The 22,073-nt window shown below is 44.1% G+C and overlaps 2 protein-coding genes and 1 pseudogene across 3 annotated transcripts; 1 reads left to right on the plus strand and 2 right to left on the minus strand.

The window, feature by feature from the left end:
* The first annotated feature begins 318 nt into the window (after nucleotides 1-318).
* LOC123428973 (LEAF RUST 10 DISEASE-RESISTANCE LOCUS RECEPTOR-LIKE PROTEIN KINASE-like 2.4) lies at nucleotides 319-4,727 on the plus strand. 2 transcript variants are annotated; one of them, XM_045113141.1, is made up of 4 exons: nucleotides 319-1,156; nucleotides 1,545-1,726; nucleotides 1,864-2,991; nucleotides 4,645-4,727. In XM_045113141.1, exons 1-3 carry the CDS (start codon nucleotides 399-401, stop codon nucleotides 2,988-2,990), a joined length of 2,067 nt encoding a protein of 688 aa, XP_044969076.1. In that variant the 5' UTR covers nucleotides 319-398; the 3' UTR covers nucleotide 2,991; nucleotides 4,645-4,727. The 2 variants fall into 2 exon arrangements, with proteins under 2 accessions (XP_044969076.1, XP_044969013.1); XM_045113078.1 differs by lacking the exon at nucleotides 4,645-4,727 and having other exon boundaries at nucleotides 1,864-3,099.
* A 478-nt stretch (nucleotides 4,728-5,205) lies between these two features.
* On the minus strand, nucleotides 5,206-9,073 carry LOC123428869 (annotated as a pseudogene).
* A 6,259-nt stretch (nucleotides 9,074-15,332) lies between these two features.
* On the minus strand, nucleotides 15,333-18,192 carry LOC123403911 (disease resistance protein RPM1-like). Its single transcript, XM_045097824.1, has one exon. The coding sequence runs from the start codon at nucleotides 18,140-18,142 to the stop codon at nucleotides 15,344-15,346; it is 2,799 nt and encodes a 932-aa protein (XP_044953759.1). The 5' UTR covers nucleotides 18,143-18,192; the 3' UTR covers nucleotides 15,333-15,343.
* Between the last annotated feature and the right edge of the window lie 3,881 nt (nucleotides 18,193-22,073).

The following is a 22,073-nucleotide window of genomic DNA, read 5'->3' on the forward strand; positions in this document are numbered from 1 at the left end:
GGACTTTGTATGATTGCAGACTTGGTTCAGCCTACTGTCCAGTCTATTGGCAGCTGTCATAGTGTGGAAAATCTAGTCCACATTATGAAAAATCTCTGGAAAAATTGATAGGACAGAAGACCCAAGGCTTGGGTCGTCTTCTAGTCCTAGCTGTGGAAAATCTCTGGAAAATCCAGTCCACAGTGTGGAAATCTGGAAAAAATCGAGAGAATATCTTCCTCTTTTGTTCGTCGTGTATATACCAGTGAAATCATAATCAATAACCCAACCACACTATTAATTGGTATACACAGCTGGATATCATCAACTAGTTGATGTCGATCCCTTGCCCCCCTCAGTACTCTTAACAGAACTAAACTAGGATATCAAGTCCCTAGTGCATCTGTGAGAAAGCTTTCATGGGGAACCCTGGTGCATTTCATCATTCTATTACCCTGCAATCCTTAACTGTCTTCTCCCTAGTTGCAGTTCTTGCAGCAGATCATGTCCAGGGACGAGACGATGGGTGCGCACCTTTCTCCTGTGGGCATCTGCAAGATATACGGCCTCCTTTCCGTCGGCAAGGTGATCCTCTTGAGTGTGGTGTTGAAGCATACGAGCTGGGTTGTACCAGTAGCAAGGCTACCATTCACATCAGCACAGGAACATACTATGTGACTGCCATCAACTACACTGGTTCCTACTTCTGGGTCATCGACACCAACTTCGATACCATCAGCAGCTGCCCTCTTCCACTGTGGAATCACGTTCCTTACGGTCGATACTTGGACGGAATTAATTCAGTTTCACCACCTGGCTTTCTGTATTTGGTCTCTCAAAGCTACGACATAGCTTGTTTTGCTAATTGTTCGCAAGCAGTGACGGATAGTAGTTCATACAAGCCCGTTTCTTGCCTGAGTGCCAACAATTCACATGTTTATGTCTGGGTGTCTCACTACAGTTGTGTGGTTGAAGATTTTGAACCTTATTGTGGATATCTGGCCAAGATTCCATTTGGTAAGGATTATACTCCTTATTGGCAGAATGCAAGTTATGCAGATATCACACAATTCATAGGTAAGGGGTTTACTGTCCAATTTCCTGTGGACATCATGGGGCCTTCTGCCTCTGTGAAGTTAAGAAAGAACATCAATATATGCCTCAACAATTCAATTAGGTGATACCCTCTGGTTCAGTTTCCTCCCTAATTTAGTTTCTCTGTTCTCTACTTTTCTCAAGAATTAATGTGGGGCTGTTAAGCCCATCTTTACTAGAGCACATCCACACTCGTCATTAATTCATCTTGTACTTACACACTTAATGCTAATTGGTAGCAAAGGTTTGTTAATCAATTGCACTACTCCATCCATGTCGGGCACGGATCAGATTATGTCAAATTTAAAAGCAAGAGTCCAAAATACAACACATAGCGAATTACATGGTGGCGAAGTCAAACACTGTTGTTTTGCGCAAATGGGATTGAATTAGTGTACAAATGGAATTTACCCTGTCTAAGAACCGTGGTCCCTTCTAAATCCATTTCTTTAAAATGGTATGATTTGCAGCTACTTCAAGGAGCAATCATGTGGTGCGAGCATTGTGAATTGGGCTCATGCTTTTTTCTGGAGTGAAGTGCACTTCTTAGAATGCGTGACTCAAAGCTCTGAAGATCACTACTACACAACACAGTTTGTTTTGGTTGTTGTGACCATATTTTCGGCGATTGCCATCCCCAAGTTCTTTTTCGGTACGTGAGAATTATATGCCTTATACTTACGAAATTGAATTTTCATATTTTTAATCATCATGGCCACATTCTTGGACATAAGCATATGCCTACACGGTTATCTAACTTACATCCATATCTGCCGACTTGTTGGGCAGTACTATGCAGGCTGTTGTTGGCACCCCTGGCTGTATGGATATTCCTAGCCTACAAGTACATGAAAACAAGGATCATAATTGATGCAGTTGAGAAGTTCCTCAGGATTCAACAAATGATTGGCCCGATGAGGTACTCGTACACAGATATAGTTGCAGTCACAAGCCATTTCAGAGATAAATTGGGCCAAGGGGGCTACGGCACTGTGTACAAGGGCATCCTACTCCCAGGCGGTGTCCATGTTGCTGTGAAGATGTTGGAGGGCAACTCCAACTGCAATGGAGAAGATTTCATCAGCGAGGTCTCCACCATCGGCAGGATCCACCACGTCAACGTGGTGCGTTTAGTGGGCTTCTGCTCAGAGGAAATGAGAAGGGCCTTAGTCTACGAGTACATGCCCCACGGTTCTCTCGACAAGTACATCTTCTCTGCTGAGAAGAGCTTTTCTTGGGACAAGCTCAACGAGATTGCTTTGGGCATTGCGAGGGGGATCAACTACTTACACCAGGGGTGCGACATGCAGATTTTACACTTTGACATCAAGCCGCACAACATCCTTCTCGATAGCAATTTCGTCCCAAAGGTCGCAGATTTCGGGCTTGCCAAGCTGTACCCAAGGGGCGACAGTTTTGTTCCTTTGAGCGCCATGCGGGGAACCGTCGGCTACATAGCCCCCGAGATGATATCCCGGAGCTTCGGCGTCATATCCAGCAAGTCCGACGTGTACAGCTTCGGGATGTTGCTGCTAGAGATGGCCGGCGGGAGAAGGAACGCTGATCCAAACATGGGGTCCTCAAGCCAGGCATACTACCCTTCATGGGTGTACGACCGGCTGACTCAGGAAGAAGCAGGCGAGATATCTGCTGTTGCTGCTGACATGCATGAGCTGGAGAAGAAGCTATGCGTTGTCGGATTATGGTGCATTCAAATGAGGTCTCGTGATCGGCCAACCATGGGCGAGGTCATTGAGATCCTGCAGTCTGGGGTTGATGGCCTAGAGATGCCTTCGAGGCCGTTTTTCTGTGACGAAGGGCACATCCATGTGGAGGACTCTTACCATTTCACTTCTGAGCTGACGACAGTCTCAGAGGAGGAACTGTCTGCGGTGTCCGAGGAAGACGATATGTGAGGTATTAATTTATTATGTATGTATGTATATGTGTATCATGGGGTGATGCACTTTATATGTAACAGTACCATCCACTATAAATGCCTTCTACAAGCTGTCTTGCTTGCAATGCAGAACAACTTGAAATAAGTATGAAATCTTACATCCATCTATTTGTTTGTTCATTACTCTTGATAAATTCTGATGGGAAATATTACTCTTGAAGAGTAAATTATTGATACAAATAGGTTTGAGAAACATTTTCTGAGAATTTCTTTTATTTCATTGCTTTTTTTTAGAAGGAGGAAACGAGTCCCCGGCCTCTGCATCAATCGATGCATGCAGCCATATTATTAAAAATCCAAAGTAACAACATAGTTCGAGATAAGTCTGAAAGCTGAAAATAAAATGAATCTGAAAATAAACCAACTCTTAAGAACTTGCCACATCCGGCGTAACTAATAGCAGACTACGATGCCTATACACCTAGTCTATTACTAGCATGTCATCCAAACCGGTTGAAGATAACCCGTGCAGCCATCTTCCATCAGTTGCACCCAGTAACCATAAGTTCCCTGTTGTCCGCAGGACTTAGTAATGACCACGTACGGATCCAGGACGTTGCTCGGAATATGACCTGCAAAAAATTGTTGAATTTCTTACCATTAAATATTATGTCGTTCCTGGTATTCCATATAGCCCACAAAACAGCACATATCCCAATTCTAATAAGTTTAGATACTTTAACATCCACTCCATTGAGCCACGTTGTAAAAATTGAATTGATACACATAGGTGGGATCACATTAAAAGCTATATGAATAGTGCACCAAAGTAATTTTGCGAGAGGGCATTCCAAGAACAAGTGTCTAATTGTTTCATGTTGATCACAATAACAACAATTAGATCTACCTCTCCAACTACGCTTAATTAAATTATCTTTGGTTAATACCACACCTTTGTGTAAAAACCACATAATTTTTTTAATCTTTAACGGCACTTTAATATTCCAAATATGCAACGATCTAGCTAAAGGTCCTAAATTAATCATATCTGTGTACATGGACTTTACTGAAAATACCCCATTGACAGTTAAAATCCATCGAACGCTGTCTGAATGATCTGATAGTTGTACCTGCATAAGTCTTCTTACCAGATGCATCCATGGCTCCCAACGTGCTCGCCTGAAGTGCATATTGATAGGTATCGATTGTAAGAGTGTGGAGACATAGTCCTGCTTACGTTGTGTAATATTATAAAGCATGGGATATTGTAAAGCAAGTGGTGTGTCCCCAAGCCAAGTATCTTCCCAAAATCTTGTTGAGGTACCATCCCCTACAATAAATTTCACCCTTTGGAAGAAATTAATCTTTGTCCTCATTAACCCTTTCCAGAAAGGTGAGTCATTGGGTCTAATTGTAGCTTGAGCTAGAGTTCTTGAGTTTAGATACTTATTTCTTAAAATTTGAATCCACATACCCTCTGTCTCTGTGGATATTCTAGCAGTAACATAGATTTTATGGATGAACATTGTCACTGAGAAGCTAGCTTACATACGTTTTTTCTTTTGCATTTGAATTTGTCTCCGATTTCATTGTGACTTTGTTGAAACAAAGTTTTAGTTTACAGTAACATCATTCCAGGTTGAGTTTCTCATATTCCAGCATTGTTGCAGAGTCACTGGATAATTGGCATTGTTGCAGAGTCCCTCATATTCTCCCCTTCAGGATTGCGCACCCCCAAGTGCACAAAGATATACTTCCTCCGTTTTTAAATATAAGACCTTTTAGAGATTCCACTATGAACTACATACGGATGTATATAGACACATTTTAGAGTATAGATTCACTCATTTTGTTCCGTATGTAGTCCATAGTGAAATGTCTAAAAGGTCTTATATTTAGGAACGGAGGGAGTAGATAGGTAGTTCTTTTTCCTCTTTGCCGCTAAAAAATCGTCGTGGTCATGGAATCAAATAATGCATTCAAGAACAGAGCCACTGCTGATCTTCTTACACGTTGTCTTCGATCGTGTGCAGGAAAAATAATAATCCCAACTCTGATTTAACGGAACTCCCTCCCGTGTTGTAGTGGATGCATAGACTTGGCGCAATCCAGTCATGTCAAACGGTACTTGTGTGTGTGTGTGTGTGTGTGTCAGTGTGTGCGACAAGGGGTGCCTTCGCAGTGTGGAAATTCTAGTAACAGTGACAGTTGCAATGTCTGAAGAAGATGGGGCAGAAAAAATCTTGTGTTCCAGCTCCAGCAATGCTGAATATGGAATCATCACAGTCATAGAGATACACACCTGCCTTTGATACAAGACAGGAGAAACTCATAGAGCTTACATTGCAGTGCAGAATCTGGTAATAATTGCAAATTGAGTCAGTCTGTCCAGGGAGTGAAGGAATCTCTTTCCGGTCAAATAAAAAAGATGAAGGAACATGTATCTTCTCAAAAGCTAATTAATAGAGTAGTCTACTTGTTTCCATGATCGACCCTATCTGTCCTGTTCTATGGAGTCAGGTGAACATGCAGAAAGATCATGTTAGATTTACTTTGACACAGTCGTAATAAATTCACACTAGTACGAGCTACTACCTCTGTTCCTAAATACTTGTTGTTTAGATTAGTTCTCCCCAACAACAAATATTATGATATAGAGGGAGTACAAAACAGCGAATGCTGACCTTGGGAGTGGTGACGATCACCTAATCCTTTCGACAAGTCCTTTATGGCTCAGTACAACTGTAACATTTCTTATGTGGTTAATCTTCATTACATCTTGGCTGCATTCATCTGAATCTCTCTTCTGCCGGAGCTTCTCTATCAGCTCTTCTGACGTGTCTTGCAGAACTAATTTCTCAAGGGCTGCAAGGTGTTCGATGCCATCAGGAAGAAACTTCAGCTCGGGACAGTCTCTGAACAAGAGCTCGACGAGGTTTTGCATTGCGCCCTCCTCTATTCCAACTTGGTTGAGCTGTGATGCATATCCTATCAGTAGATGCCTAAGTTTCGGAAATGACCCTGCATAAAAATCCAACCTCTTCCCTTCGAAAGCCTTCAGTAGGTACAGAAAGCGTAGACCACGTAACACAAACAGACAGGAAAGGGTTTGCTCATCAATATTGGAGAATTCTAGGTGCAACCGAGTGAGGCTATTAAGGTGTGACCAAGAAGAGAAAAGTTGAGGCATCTTTGTTTTCTCTAGCTGCCCTCCTAAAGTAAGCATAGAAAGGGTTGGAGGTAAATTTAAACCTTCCAGCCGCAACAACTCATCCTCAGCAACAGCAATGCCGAGATGAACAAGATGACTCATTTTGGTGATAGCATTGCTCAAGTCAGCAGAGTGTTCTCTTCTCACGTCGCAAACATCGAATGTCCTTAGCTCTGTCAAAGCTGCAACTTCACGCAGAAACTCTGGAGTGGCTTTAATGGATTGAAGAGCCCGCAATCCTGCCAAGTGCTGCATCCCATTAGGCACCTTGACTCCGCCTATAGTTACAGTTTCTGATGTGGCGGGAGTGCACACATATAGGTACCTCAACTTCCGAAGCTTTACAATACTCTTTGGCAAGTACATTAGTTTAGACTCAAGAGCATCCAAGACTTCCAAATTTTGTAACCTCCCCACTACTTCAGGTAGGCTTTCCACCTCGGTATTTCTAAGGCCCAAATAACGCAAATTAAACAAGTTGAATACTTCATTGGGCAGCATTTTGATATTAGTACCTTGCAGATCCAACGTCGACAACAGATTTGAAGATGTTATGATAGGCTTCAGTAAATCAACATTGATATACCTCTCAAATACATGGAGCGCACGGAGATGTCTTGCACAAGATCGGCTCAGTTGTTCCAGATTTCCGCACTGGACCGATATGCGCCCTGCACCCTCTATAGAAAATGCCCCAGTACCACCGGAGCCATTATAACCTTTACCAAAGCATTCCTCCTTGGCTTTGTTGAGGGCAAGAAGGCGTATGACATCATGCATCTGACAACATTTCAGTCTTCCTGTATGATTCCTCTCCACTACCCGTAACAAGCTTCGGTTCACAAGCTCAACCAAGTATCCCTCCGCCACTTCCTCCAATGTTTTGCTCTCATCTTTTTCTGTGATAAACCCCGCAGTGATCCACTGCCTCATTGTCTTCCTGCTCTTTAATTCATAATCTTCTGGGGACAATGCACAGTGTAGGAAACAATTCTTCAAATCAAACGGAAGGTCCTCCAAGCTGACCTTTAGGATCAAATGAGCATCAGGGATCACTTCTTTCGCAAATTGTGAATCCAAACACCTGTATACATCCTCCCATTCAACGGAATTTTGGGGTTTGCAGGAGAGTAGGCGTCCAATGCATGCAATAGCAATAGGCAAGCCTTAACATTTTGCTATGAACTTCCAAGCCAATTCCTGCAGGTCCAACGGGCACTTTTTTTCATCAGTAGTCCAAAATGCCCCTTTGCAGAACAACACCCAGGAGTAATGTGCTTGTAGTGGTTCCAAGTGAATTGCATATGAAGACTCCCTAGTTGCTAACACCGTCTGCTTTCTTGATGTGATAATGACTCGGCCGGTAGAGTTAGATGTTGGGAAGACATTTCTTATCTCCGGCCACAAACGCTCAGCCCAAACATCATCCAGGACCATGATGTACTTTTTACCTTGAAGGTAGTTGTGGATGGACTTCGCTAGGCCTCTCATCTCATTGTTGGTGACGTCGATTGCAATGCCGAACTGGGCGGCAATCTTCTTCAGCAGATCTTCAATACGATAACTTTCTGACACAGTTACCCATGCTGCAGCGTCAAAATCCAGTTTCACGGTGTTGTACACATGATCAACAAGAGTGGTTTTACCAACACCAGGCATCCCCCAAACCATGGTGACTTTGCTGCTACTCTGCTCCACACCATCACCACCGTCGGCCAGCCACCGTATCAACCTCTCCTTGTTCTCCTCGATCCCCACAAGGTCCTCATCCCTGGTGAAGTGCAAAGCTTGACCTTGATTCCCCAGTCTGGCAGGAGAGGCAGACCTGTTGGTGATGGCGTAATCCCTCCTCCTCCTGTTGGCATCCTGCAGCTGGGCTTCAATTTCTTTGAGCTTGGCTGCCAGACGCCGCCAGGTCTTGATATGGTTGAGCCGCTTCTTCATCTTGCCGGCAAACCCTCCGTGCTTGGAGTCCTCCAGCTTGTATGTGAACTCGTCAACGACGTCCTCGATCTGGAAGGCGAGGCCCCTGATCTCGCCGACGTAGATGGCGGTGGTCTTGTCGATGTCCTTGAACCGCTCTGCCTCCCGCAGGTAGGCTTGCATGCTCTCCAACTCCGCCTTGAAACGGCGGATCTTGCCGAAGAGCCCCCTCAGGGCGGCGGCTTCCTTGCACATCAGCGCCCCACCGTAGGTCGCTGCCTCTTTGGCCAGCGCCCCGCCGAGCGTCACCAGCAGCTGCCCTACAACAGCCTCTGCCATGGTTGTTGATGATGAAAAGAAGCTGTAAAATCAGTTGAAACAAACAAGAGCATCAGGGACAACAGCTATGAGCATCGAAACAAGTAGAGCAGCGGCGTCGATCTATCCTCGTTATATTTCTCTCTGTCTCTCTCTCACTATCACGCACTCCTTACCCTCTGAGTCAGCAGCAGCAGCCAAATATCAACTCACAGCCTCACACTGAAATTTCACATCTCTCCTTGGTAACCCACAACACAAGAAAACAAAGGAGTCTCTCTCAGACTAGCTCTGAGTAACTCAGCAGCTAGCACGAGCGGGCCAGCTAGTCCCCTCGTCTCCTCGGCCACCGCCGGGGCCGGGCTTGCGACTTCCACCCTCTTTCAGATCGGTGCAGGCAGAGAAAGGCGACGGCGGCTCATGCTCGCCGTCCCATCTCACGGCGACGACCTGGACCCGGAGCAGCACGGCGACGCGAGCCAGGAAGAAGGGAAGGGGAGAAGAGAACCAGCCTTCCGTCGTTCGTCGACCACGTGCTTGGTCTGACTCGGATTTGCGTTCCCCCTCCGATGAACAAAGCGCCGGGGAAGACTAGAATAGTACACGCAGCTCCTTCTCACCAGCTCCCGCTCCCGCAGGTCAACTTGAAGCTGCGTGTCTGGAGCCTCTTACATTATCTATTAAGCTATTTATTAAATGTCCATGATTGCCACCAGACAACTACATTATGATAGATATTGTAGGTACTTCCCCTCTGTCCCAAAAATAAATGTCTCGGCTTTTATACTAACATTAGTATGAAGTTATACTAAACTCAAGCTAGTTATTTTGAAACGGAGGGAGTATTCGATAAATTCTATAGTGTATAAAGTAGTTAGTTTAGGCTAACAATTTCAATGCTTCGTTCCGGCGGCCATGCCACCAAGAGCCGACGAAGGAGGGCAGGAGCAGCAGCCCGTTTCGAGAGTAGAAGCGCCAACGCCGGTCAAATCAATGTTCAAATATAGGATCATCCAAAGAAGCACATGCAGGTGGTGAAGTCATTTCTACCGTAGCTAGCGGTGGTCTTTTCATGCTCAAATATATTAAATTGTGGGACCATATACATGTGTATATAACGTATTTAGTGCAAGGCAGTTCTTGTATTCTTTATTTTTAGTCAAATCAATGTTAGGAGAGTATTTTTTTTCCGAAAAGGAGGCGTTGTCCCGGCCTCTGCATCGAGTGATGCATACATCCATTTTATTAATAACGCATAATGGTCCGAGAAAAAGTTACAAAGTAGTCCGAGTAAAAAGAAAAACAAGAAAAAAAGAAGTTACACGGCGCACCGGAAAACCGACTACAACCCACGGATAAGCCGGGCTAAGGACCAATCCTATTAGCATGCCGCCATCCATATCGGTTGAAGATAACCTGAGCTACCATCTTTCATCGGACACACCCAGTAACCAAAGGCTCCCTAGTTTCCACATGAGTGAGTAAGGACCACGTGCGGATCAAAGCGGTAGCCCTGAAGATGACCTGCAAAAAGTTAATGTGATGCAATCTGTTAAAAACTAGATCATTTCTGCAGTTCCATATCGTCCACAACAAGGCACAAGTTCCAACCCGAATTAGTTTGGCATAAAGTACATTAACCCCGTTTAGCCACGTCCCAAATAACATGCGAATGCTAGTAGGAGGGGTAATGTTGAAAGCAATTTGTAATGAGCGCCATACTAATTTAGCCATAGGGCAATCCAGAAAGAGGTGTTTAATTGACTCATTCGTTTGACAGAAGCTACATCTTTTATTTCCTTTCCAGTTTCTTTTAGCCAAGTTATCCTTAGTTAAAACAACTCCCTTGTGAACAAACCACATGAAGATTTTTATCTTAAGGGGAACCTTGACCTTCCAAATATGCATGAACTTTGGAATAGGCGACGTATCAATAATATGGTCGTACATTGATTTCACTGAGAAAGTACCATTGGTGGTCAACCTCCAACGAATACTATCTGGAAAATCAGACAGGGAAATATCCATCAGTCTTCTGACTAGATGTAACCAACTAACCCATCTATTTCCGATCAAGGCTCTGCAAAATTGAATGTTAAGAGGAGTATGCCGCAACGGAAGTCTGTTTTCGTTGTGCAATAAGATAAAGTTGCGTATACTGTAGAGCCAAAGGCTGAGGTCCTAACCAAGTATCTTCCCAGAATCTAGTACTTTCACCATTACCAATGACGAATCTAGTTCTGTTAAAGAAAGCAGCCTTTGTCCTCATTAGACCCTTCCAAAAAGGGGAATCACCCGGTCGCGCAGTGACCTGGACTAGGGTTTTGTGCTGTAGATATTTGTTCTTTAGAATTTGACCCCACATCCCTTGTGATTCGACAGACAATCTGAATAACCACTTGCTAAGCAGACATCTGTTCTTGACCTCTAGATTTTCAATTCCCAAACCCTCCTGATCCTTGGGTCTACAAATAATATCCCATCTAGCAAGTCTATATTTAGTCTTGACCTCATCGCTCTGCTAGAAAAATCGAGATCGATAGAAATCCAACCTTTTCCGCACCCCAACAGGCACTAGGAAAAAGGATAAGAGAAACATTGGCATACTTGTCAACACTGAGTTGACAAGAACTAAACGTCCTCCGTAGGATAAAAGCTTGCCCTTCCAGCAACTTAGCTTTTTCTCAAAACGATCCTCGATACATCTCCACTCCTTTATGGTCAACTTTCGGTGATGAATGGGGATACCTAAATATGAAAATGGTAGCCTACCACCCTCACAGCCAAAAAGTTGGTAATACGTGGGCGGTTCCGCTTGTGCATCCCCAAAGCAGAAAAGCTCACTTTTGTGAAAGTTAATTTTCAACCCAGATAGTTGTTCAAATAAGCATAATATGAGTTTCAAATTTCTGGCCTTTTTGAGATCATGTTCCATGAAAATGATCGTGTCGTCCGCATATTGTAGGATCAAGACACCCCCATCAACTAGATGCGGTACTAGTCCCCCTACTAAGTCTCTGTCATTAGCCCTCCTGATCATTAGCGCCAACATGTCCGCAACGATGTTAAATAAAATAGGTGACATAGGATCTCCTTGCCTAAGTCCCTTAAGCGTCTGAAAGAAATGACCAACATCATCATTTACTTTAACACCGACACTTTCTTTTTTTATAAAACAATCCACATGCTTTCGCCAAATGTCACCAAACCCTTTCATACGTAGAGTTTGTTGGAGGAAAGACCATTTAACTTTGTCGTAAGCCTTTTCGAAATCCATCTTGAATAAAACTCCATTGAGTTTCTTGGAGTGTAGTTCATGCAGGATCTCATGCAGTACGACAACCCCTTCAAGAATATTCCTATCAGGCATAAAAGCTGTCTGCGAAGATTGCACGACCGAATGTGCCATCTTAGTTAGCCTATCCGTTCCCCCCTTTGTGAAAATTTTAAAGCTGACATTGAGCAGACATATAGGACGAAATTGTTCAATTCCGGAGGCACCCTCTTTTTTCGGTAATAGCGTAATCGTACCGAAATTAAGATGAAAAAGTTGAAGGTGACCAGAGTACATATCATTGAACATAGACATAAGATCCGCCTTAATAATATGCCAGCAACGTTTATAAAACTCAGCTGGAAACCCGTCTGGACCAGGAGCTTTACCATTTTTCATACCCTCAATTGCCTGTAACACCTCTTTCTCTAGAAATGGTGCGGAGAGACTCTCGTTGTCGGCTTGTCCAACTTGAGGAATATCCGCAGTCTGATGCTCGTCCATAGACACAAAGCTATGATCTGGAGCACCAAACAACCGTTTATAGTAATTTGTGATGTAAAGTTTAAGGTTCTCATGCCCTACTACGGTACCCTCATCTTGCTCGAGTTGTACGATTCTCTTTTTCCTATGTTTGCCATTTGCAATCAAGTGGAAGGAGAGTATGGTACCTTTAAAATTTGCTTTATAGCTAAGAAAATAAATCAAGTCCAGCCTAAGGTGTGGCAGATCCTATCCGAAGATCACACCGCCATCCATGAGGGTAGAAAACCTCACTGGTCGTATGCTCCAGCCGTGTAGACGTCATCATAAAAAGGCCCCTGTCCTCCTGTTCTGCAGGATAGACCAAGTACAGAGCCATTGTGTACATACATGAATAACCTGCATTGGAGATGAGATACATTTATTATTAAAAATTACATCATTCCTGGTAAGCCACAATGCCCAGCATAAGGCAGCCACCCCCACAAGAATATGTGCAGAAAATTGTTTATCAATACCCCGCAACCAGTTGGCGAACATGTTACGTGCACTACGTGGTGGGTATAAATTTGAAGCTACTTGAACTATGACCCAAACTGCCCGAGCGAAGTTACACTACAAAAATAAGTGTTTAATAGACTCGTCATGTTGGCAGAAGACACATGTCTTGTTACCATGCCAGTTCCGTCGTGCCAGATTATCTCTAGTTAAGATGACTCCTCTATTTAGAAACCAGAGGAATATCTTCACTCTTAGAGGAATTTTGAGCTTCCATAATTTCCTGTTATCTATCGAAACATCACAATGAACCATTGCATCATACATGGATTTGATTGAAAATTTTCCATTCTGATGCAAATTCCATCGAAAAATGTCTGGTTCACCTGACAGCTGAATATCCTCCAGGCAAATGAGTAATTCATTCCATGCTGCCAGGCGAGGACCTAAAATTTCCCTACGGAAATAAATATCAGGGTTTTCTTGTCCCAAAACTTGTTTGATCGTGACAAATTTATGTCTGACAATCCTATACAAGCTCGGGTATTGCACCATGAGTGGGTTGGTCCCGAGCCAGGTGTCTTCCCAGAATCGGACCTGAGAACCGTCCCTAACCGAGAAGGTTTCAAATTGGAAAAATAATTCCTTGGCCTTCATCATGCCACACCAAAAATGTGAATCCCCAGGTTTCCAATGAACTTGAGAAATGGATTTGGATCACACATACTTGTTACGAATGATTTCCTGCCACATCCCATTCTCAATGAGTAGTTTGTAAACCCATTTGCTGAGAAGAGCAATGTTTTATCTCAAGGTCTTGAATTCCCAGTCCCCCTTGACTTTTAGGTCTACATAATACACTCCATCTAGCCAGTCGATATTTCTTGGATTCATCCACACTGCCAAAAAAATCTGGATCTAAAATAATCGAGGCGCCGAAGAATCCCTTTCGGGAGGTGGAAGAATGACAACATGTATAAAACCATGTTGCTGAGAACGGAATTGATCAAGATCAATCGCCCCCGTAAGACAATAGTTCGGCCTTCCAACTGGCTAGTCGTTTCTCAAGTCTCTCTTCCACATGCTTCCACTTAGCGATAGTTAAACGCCGATAGTGTATGGGAATACACAGATATCGAATCGGGAACTGCCCGAGCTGGCATCCAAAAATCTCAGCATACTTAGGTGCTGATTCTACAGCATCGCCAAAGCAAAAAAGTTCGCTCTTATGAAAATTAATTTTGAGACCATAAAGTTCCTCAAAAGCACATAAAAGCAACTTGAGATTTCTTGCTTTATCTAGATCATGATCGATGAAAAGTATAGTGTTATCCGCATATTGTAGAATAGTTAGACCATCTTCTACCAAATGTGGAATGCCACCGTTAACTTGACCGGTCAGCTTAGCCCGCTCAACAAGGTAGCTAGCATGTCGGCCACAATGTTAAACAAAATAGGGGATGCGGGGTCCCCTTGGCGAAGCCCCTTCCTTGTGTGAAAATAGTTGCCAACATCATCGCTAACTTTGATGGCCACACTACGTCCAGAAACAAAGCTCTCGACCCAGCGACACCATTTTGGCGGAAACCCCTTATTGCGTAAAGTTTGCAACAGAAAGGGACACTTAACTTTATCGTAGACTTTTTCAAAATCTATTTTAAAGATGACTCCATTCAACCTTTTACGGTGAAGCTCATGTACAGTTTCATGCAGCACGACAACTCCATATAATATGTTGCGGCCCTGCATAAATGCTGTTTGAGTGGGTTTGTTGACATGGTCAGCCACCCCGTCCAACCGGCAATAAAGAGAGAAGAGAGGCACGACACGTGTCTTTGGCAAAAGTTGTTGTGTGCGTGTTCGTCGTGATTTGATGTGATCGATCTTGTGGACGGAATTCCAACATACACAGCCCTTACCGTCAGCAACAATTTGCTACTTGTAATGATGTATGTAGTGCACAAATTTTAGATGAAAGAGTATAGTACAATATTTGAACTGGAATCCAATATGTGAGTCATGGGCTCATGGCACATATAAGCTGGTACGATTTCAACGGTCCCAGATATATACCAACAAAAGACGACAATGAAAATGAATGTGGTCTGAGCATTATGAAATTACAAACCATAGAGGTATGTACGTCATCAAATGTTTTCAATTATTTTACACTCATTACAACTGAAATATATAGGCGAAAATGTCACAGTACAGAGACATCAAACACACCGAACAGCGGTAGGTAATTGAACGGAGCAATGTCAAATTAAAGGTCTGAGAAAGATCAAACCACAACCCAACAGCAGTCTTGATGACAATAAGTGCCATGTTGTTACAAAGCCATATTGTAAAACACACTTCGCAAGCGGTACACCAGTAGCGCAGTAGTAATACTAGTTCTTAGCTGTAATTTTCCCAACGGAGTAGCAGGACGGTGGAACATGAGATGCAGGTACCAGTAGTCGTCAAATCTTTGACATGAGCTGGTTGCAGGAGTCTTCAAACTTAAGATGAAACATTTTGATTGCTTGCTTCACTCCAGCGGCCTGAATTAAATAGCAAACAACTCAGCGCCAACACATGTTAAGCTAGTAATTAAAATGCACGAGGGAACGAGAGGCACTAGTGCATGCAAATAATCCTTGGCATGTAGGTGAATGACTTACATCGCATTTTGTGGATCAGAAAACATCAGTCGAGCTTGCAGAGAATACCGAAACGGGTGGATATCGCCATTTGTAAGAAATTGCCGCAGTAACTCTAAAAATTCTGCTCTAATTTCCAGAAAGTATAGATGCTGGAGGGTCACAAGGAACTGAATACCAGATGGGACGTGCTTCATGCTGTTGAGGTTGGCTAGGAGTAATTTTTCGAGAGTCACCATAGCACCTTGCTCTATGTCTAGCCGCTCCAGATGAGGAAGGTCTCGTAACTGAAGAGTCTTCAGGTTGGGTAACCAGCCATCGCGAAATACCAGCTGCCCTCCGTTGTATGCATTGGTAAAAAACAATTCCGTCAAATTTGTCAACCGAGAAATGAATGGCAGGGAGTCTTCCATCAACCCCGACCAATTTAGACCCAATACATGCAAGTTTTGACCTCCAGCTTGGAAGAGAGGAGACGCTTTTAAACTCTCTACATCCAATGGACCTCTTAAACAAAGCTTTTGCAGTTTTGCCGGGAGGGCATTCAACATGAGACGCTCATTCTCATCACTTACATTCACATGTAGTGTGGACAAAAATTGCATCTGAGCTAGAGCCCCACAGACACGCCCACAGTAGATTTCCTTCACATTAACTAACCTCAGGCTTCTCAGCTGTGTCAGCTCCCCCAGTTGTTTGACAGACTCATCCTCTAGTACCAACGCTTGTAGTGTCTGCAAGTTTGCTAGTTCACCAAGACCCTTGAGGATGCTTACACCACTTGACCACTGGAAAACTCTACCAGATGGATCATTGAATTTCTGAGCAAATAAGTGCCTGAGCTTCTTCAGTTTCACAATCCCACCAGGCAACTTTTGTATGTCAGAATTATGAAGGTCCAGCGTCATCAAATTTGAAAGCTTATCAATAGACTCTGGCAGCATCTTCACTTTTGAATTACGCAAACCCAAATGACAGAGATTGAAAAGATCCCCGATAGCATCTGGAATCTTCTCAATAGGCAGACCACTTAATTCTAGCACTGTCATGTACCTTGACATCTTAGATAGCACAGATAGTAGAGTTAACGAGGGCATACTATTGTCCATTACAGCGATGGATCGAAGGTGGTGTATTCTTGAAATTGCCTGTTCAATATCCTTCTTTAGTTTGTGTACTACCAATCGACGCCCAACCTTCTCAAGATAGCCGCCACATTTGTCTTCGTCATATGCAACACCAAAATACACATTTTGACACAAATCAACTGCCAATTCACGTATAATATCATGCATTCTGAATTTCTTGATCCTGCCAAATGAATTCCTTTCAACAAGCTGTAGCATGTTTCTGTGGACTAACTCCTTCATATATTCTTCTGCCACTTCTTCTAATGTGCTTGCACCTCTCCCCTCGATGAATCCCTCTGCTATCCATAACCGTGCAAGTTGTTTTCTTTGGAAAATATAGTCTTCTGGAAATAAACTGCAATACAAGAAACAACTTTTCAAGTGTGCTGGAAGGTAGATGTAGCTCAGATGCAAAATATTCCTTATATCATGGAGCCTTGGGTTATTAATTAGCTCCCAACTCAATTGATCATTTATTTTTCTCCATTCTTCCACAGATTTCTCACGCACACGCAACAGGCTACCAACAGATACAAGAGCAAGAGGCAAACCTCTGCATTTCTTAACTATTTCCTCAGACAAAGGATTGAACTCTGCGGGACATTTATGATTTGTGTGTCTTGGAAAAGCTTTCTTACAAAAGAGATCCAATGCCTTATCTTCTGGTAATGCCGTCAGTGCTAAGATACGTTCTGGAGAGGCAAGTGCACAAACTTTGCCTTGCCTTGTTGTTATTACCAGTCTACTCTGCATGTTATTATGAACAAGCGCCCCAAACAAGTCGCCAAATGCTTCTGGACTCCAAACATCATCCAATATGATCAAATACTTCTTGTCATTTAGGAAGGCGCTCACTGCATGTTGAAGGTCATTAATGCCCATGTTGTTGATGTTATCTGGTATGTCTTGTCTGTCTCTGTAAAGTTCAGTAATCAGACATTTAAGAACATCTTTTGTGGAATAAGTTTGAGAGATGGAGACCCAGGCATGACAATCAAATTTTTCTCTCTCCTTCCTGTAGACATTTGCAGCCAGAACTGTTTTACCAAGCCCTCCCATTCCATACAGCACTATCACTACATAGTGTAACAAATCCATAGGCAGCAACCACTGCTCAAGTTGTCCTCGGTTTTCATCAACCCCGACAAGTTCTTCTTCACCGAGGGAACGAGAAATGCTTGCAAGATGTTGGGACCTCTCAATAATGCCACTTGAGTTACAAGAATTACCACCATCTACAAGTGAAACCCAACGGCTTCTAGCCTGGAACAGGTGCACAAGATTCACCTCTTCTTCCTTAACCATTGAAGCTATCCTGTTCAGAGAAATCGATAAATTTGTTTTCTTGCATCCTTTCCTAAGATAGGCACCCCATCCAATATCATGTTTATGACCAACGAGATACAAATACTCGTCCACAATGTCCTCAATCCTGTGAGCAAGCATTCTCAACTCCTCAACCCATATTCCATAGTTTCGATTCTTAAGATTCTGTATGTCCACTTGGCCAAGAAATCCATGCATTAGCCTTAGTTCAACTCTGATGCGACCCATCCTGCCTTGAAGATCTGTTAGTTGTGTATTGAAATTCTGGAATCGCAAGCTAGCCTGCTTTAGTGTTTCATTGCCTAGAGCAACCCCAATCTTTATCACAACTGAAAGAATCACTGCCTCAGCCATTTGCATCGGCAGGTATAGGTTGCGCAGTAGGTGGCCTTCAGAGATTCTGTATAGCCTAGTCTACAAACGAAGGTACACTGCAGTAAGAAAATTACGAAATATTAAAAACAAAATCCCAAAACTGTACAATGTACGCTATAGGTTATTGACCCTTAGGGTAAAATTTTGAAATATATTCACATTTATCTTTCTAGTTATGTGTCAACAATTCTTAAAAGTATAATGATGCAAGGAACTTTTCCGATGAATCTAGTGGGTACCCGAATCTAGTAGCATTATTTTCATGTGACAAAACTGCAGACAATTTTTACCGCTATCACCTCCTGTCACTCCGGGGGCATTTGGGGTGACGTCGCCGTCCGCGAGGCCCTCGTCGGAGGAGGCCTCGCCGAGGATGATCGTGAGCATTGCACCACAGTCCAGAGACCAGTGTCAGGTGCGACGTTCGACCTCACCCACGACGGCGGCATCCAGGCAGTGTGGGTCGAGTAGAGTGACTACTAAACCTCATGGTGGCTCTGGGGCTTCATATGCGGCTGGGATGCTGGCAGGTGGCCATACCCCAACTGTTTCGGTGACGCGGCGCCATGCTGGTGCGTGGTAGGAGACCACTGCCCAGCTAGGGATGTGTCTGTTGGGTGCGGAGCAGATAGGCAAGATTGCCTCGCCAGCCATGCGATGGGCGATCACGCGTCTGCTGGCCTTACGCAGGCTAGTCCCGTCGGACAGGAGGCAAGAGGCGATGGCCTGACAGGACCCACCACCGAGGAGATTATTGCCTTCGGAGGATCCCTGACCCGGCGACGGGAGACAGGCGGACGAGCCTACACCTCCAGACTCAGCTGAACGTTAATGATTTGCAGATGGGCCGTGCCATGCGTGCAGCTAAGCTTCATGACATTGAGGCCACTACAAGTATGGCCATAAGCACGAGCTGTTCTATTTTGCATTCCTCTGATGATGATATTATTTTAAATGCAAACAACCTCGGGATATCTCTCGGTAACAATGGTAAGGAGGTCTCAAAATCTGTGAATGACCTCTTAGACTTAGAATATGAGAGGGCTATGGAGATGGTTAGAAATATTGCGGCGGTAAAACCTATGAGCGACTCTGAATTAATGCACTAGGGATGGAGGCGCTAGAGTGTCTATGTGAGGATCTTGTGCCTGAAGAGGATAATGAAACCGGTTCGGAGGGGTATGTGGCTCCTTCGCAACCTCATGCTTGCACGCAATTTGAGACCGGTTATATGGACCGGATGGCTGAACAGGATAGGCCAAAACGTCCCTAGAAGAGGAAGGTCTATCCCGAATCTGCGGTTTGCAGAAGCACAAGACTTAAGACTGCAATTTTTTTATGATGAAAGATCAAAGGAATCTTTTGGAATAGGAGAGGTCTAGGGGACTTGGCTAAAAGAAGATTTCTTGCGGAAGTAACACTTGAGCGAAAGCTTGATTTTATTGCACTTGTGGAAACGGGTAGAGATAATTTCAGGTCATAATTTCTTAGTACTCTCTCCGGTGATACTGATTTTGATTGGCACTGTTTACCACCAAGAGGAAGGTCTGGTGGGATCTTACTTACTGTAAGGTGTGAGACCCTCGAAGTCCGAAACGCAGTGTATGGGTACTTCGACATCAAATTTAGGGTGCGCTCGAAGGAGGGTGGGTTCTAATGGGCGCTCGTCGCAGTGTACGGAGCCGCCCAGCCGGAGCTTAAGATGGACTTCTTGGCTGACGTACTACGGATTTGTAGGGCCGAGCGACTTCCCATCTTAGTTGGGGGAGACTTTAATATCATTAGGCGAAGAGATGAAAAAAGTAATGATAACTTTGACGGCAGATGGTCATTCATGTTTAATACAATTACCGAAAGCCTAGACTTGCGAGAGATTGAGCTCTCGGGCAGAAAATTTACTTGGCCAAACAGCTTGCCCAATCCAACCTTTGGGAAGTTGGACTGCATACTTACTAGTGTGGATTGGGAGCAGAAGTTCCCTCTCGTGACAGTAAGAGCGTTGCCAAGAGCAATTTCTGATCACACCCCACTAATTGTTGACTCGGGGGAAGCAACACACGCGGGTAAGAAAAGCACTTTCTCTCGAGATAGCATGGTTTGAGAGAGAAGGCTTCCTGGACCTCATAGCCAGAGAATGGGCTAGGGCCACAGGGGGAAGATCGAATATCGATAGATGGCAAAATAAAATCAGAAACCTGAGGCAGTTCCTAAGGAGTTGGGCAAAACATGAGAGTGGCAAATATAAGATGGAGAAAGAAAGACTTCTCAATCTTATAAATAACCTAGACTTAAAAGCCGAAGTATCGTTGTTAGATACAATGAGAGGGCATCTAGAGTGGAGGCAGAACAAAATCTCAAGCAGCTCCTGAGAGAGGAGGAGTTGAAATGGGCACTTCGAGCGAAAATGTGACATGTCGTACAAGGTGATGACAGCACGCAGAATTTTCATTTGATTGCGAATGGAAAACACAGAAAGAAAAAAATATTCCAACTTGAGCAAGATGAGGGTACAATTATAGGGCACGAAAACCTAAAGTTGTATATCTCCGAATACTATAAGCAATTTTGTGTCGATGGATGAGCACACGGTCGGTGATATTTCTCAGCTCGGGACATACGATAATGAGATATTAACTACACCATTCATGGAGAAAGAGGTGTTTGAGGCTATATTCACTGTTTTCAGCATCTCAAGTATCTGTTCCTATGACCATGAGATCATGCAACTCCGAGACACCGAAATAATGCCTTGTGTGTATCAAAAGTCACAACGTAACTGGGTGACTATAAAGGTGATCTACAGGTATCTCCGAGGGTGTCTGTTGGGTTGGCGTGAATCGAGACTGGGATTTATCACTCCATACGACGGAGAGGTATCTCTAGGGCCCACTCGGTAATACAACATCACAAGTAGCTTGCAAGCAATGTGACTAAGGAGTTAGTCACGATATATTGTATTACGGAACGAGTAAAGAGACTTGCCGGTAACGAGATTGAACTAGGTATATAGATACCGACGATCGAATCCCGGGCAAGTAACATACCAATAGACAAGGGGAATAATATACGTGATTGATTGAATACTTGACATCGTGGTTCGACTGATAAAGATTTTCGTAGAATATGTAGGAGCCAATATGGACATCCAGGTCCCGCTATTGGTTATTGGCCGAAGAGTGTCTCGGTCATGTCTACATAGTTGTCGAACCCGGAGCGTGTGCAGACTTAAGGTTTGGTGACGATTTGGTATTAATGAGTTATGTGTGGTAGTAACCGAAAGTTGTCCGGAGTCCCGGATGAGATATGAGACGTCACGAGAAGCTCCGGAATGGTCTGGATGTAAAGATTTATATATGGGAAGTCATATTTTGGCTACCGGAAAAGTTTCAGGTTTTTTCGATATTGTACCGGAAGATTTTAGAAGGTTCCGAAAACTTCCAGAGGAGTCCAGAAGTCCACCAAGGGTTCCACCACGTCCCAATGATTTGCTTGGGCTGAGGGGAGATGTCGTGTCCTTATTGGGCCAAGCGCACAAGTCCCTCAAGGTCCATGCAGTTGGGAAAGGTGGAAAGTCGACCTTTGTATGAAAGGGAAGGAAGGGGACTAGGATTCCATCTCCTCCCCCTTGGCTGCGCCCTAGGGCTTGGAGGGGATGTTCCCCATGCCCTTCCACCTATATATAGAGAGCAGGGGTGCCCCAAGAGGACACACGAAGCCCTTGGCGCCCCTCTCCCTCACTAGATCGATTTCTCCTCTAGTTTTTCCGGTAGTGCTAAGGCGAACCCTGCCGGGACAACACCACCACCACCACCGTCATGCCGTCGTGCTGCCGGGGAATTCATCTACCACTCCGTCCTCGCTTGCCGGATCGAGGAGGCGGAGACGTTATCGACCTGTACGTGTGCTGAACGCGGAG

The sequence above is a fragment of the Hordeum vulgare genome, chromosome 1H (genome assembly GCF_904849725.1).
Source record: "Hordeum vulgare subsp. vulgare chromosome 1H, MorexV3_pseudomolecules_assembly, whole genome shotgun sequence".
Lineage (NCBI taxonomy): Eukaryota > Viridiplantae > Streptophyta > Magnoliopsida > Poales > Poaceae > Hordeum > Hordeum vulgare.

Coding starts and splice junctions, on each gene's coding strand:
- LOC123403911 (XM_045097824.1), bottom strand. CDS start 18,142: ATGCAAATGGCTGAGGCAGTGATTCTTTCAGTTGTGATAAAGATTGGG.
- LOC123428973 (XM_045113141.1), top strand. CDS start 399: ATGGGGAACCCTGGTGCATTTCATCATTCTATTACCCTGCAATCCTTA. Junction 1,157..1,544: donor TGCCTCAACAATTCAATTAG/GTGATACCCTCT, acceptor TATGATTTGCAG/CTACTTCAAGGAGCAATCAT. Junction 1,727..1,863: donor CATCCCCAAGTTCTTTTTCG/GTACGTGAGAAT, acceptor CTTGTTGGGCAG/TACTATGCAGGCTGTTGTTG.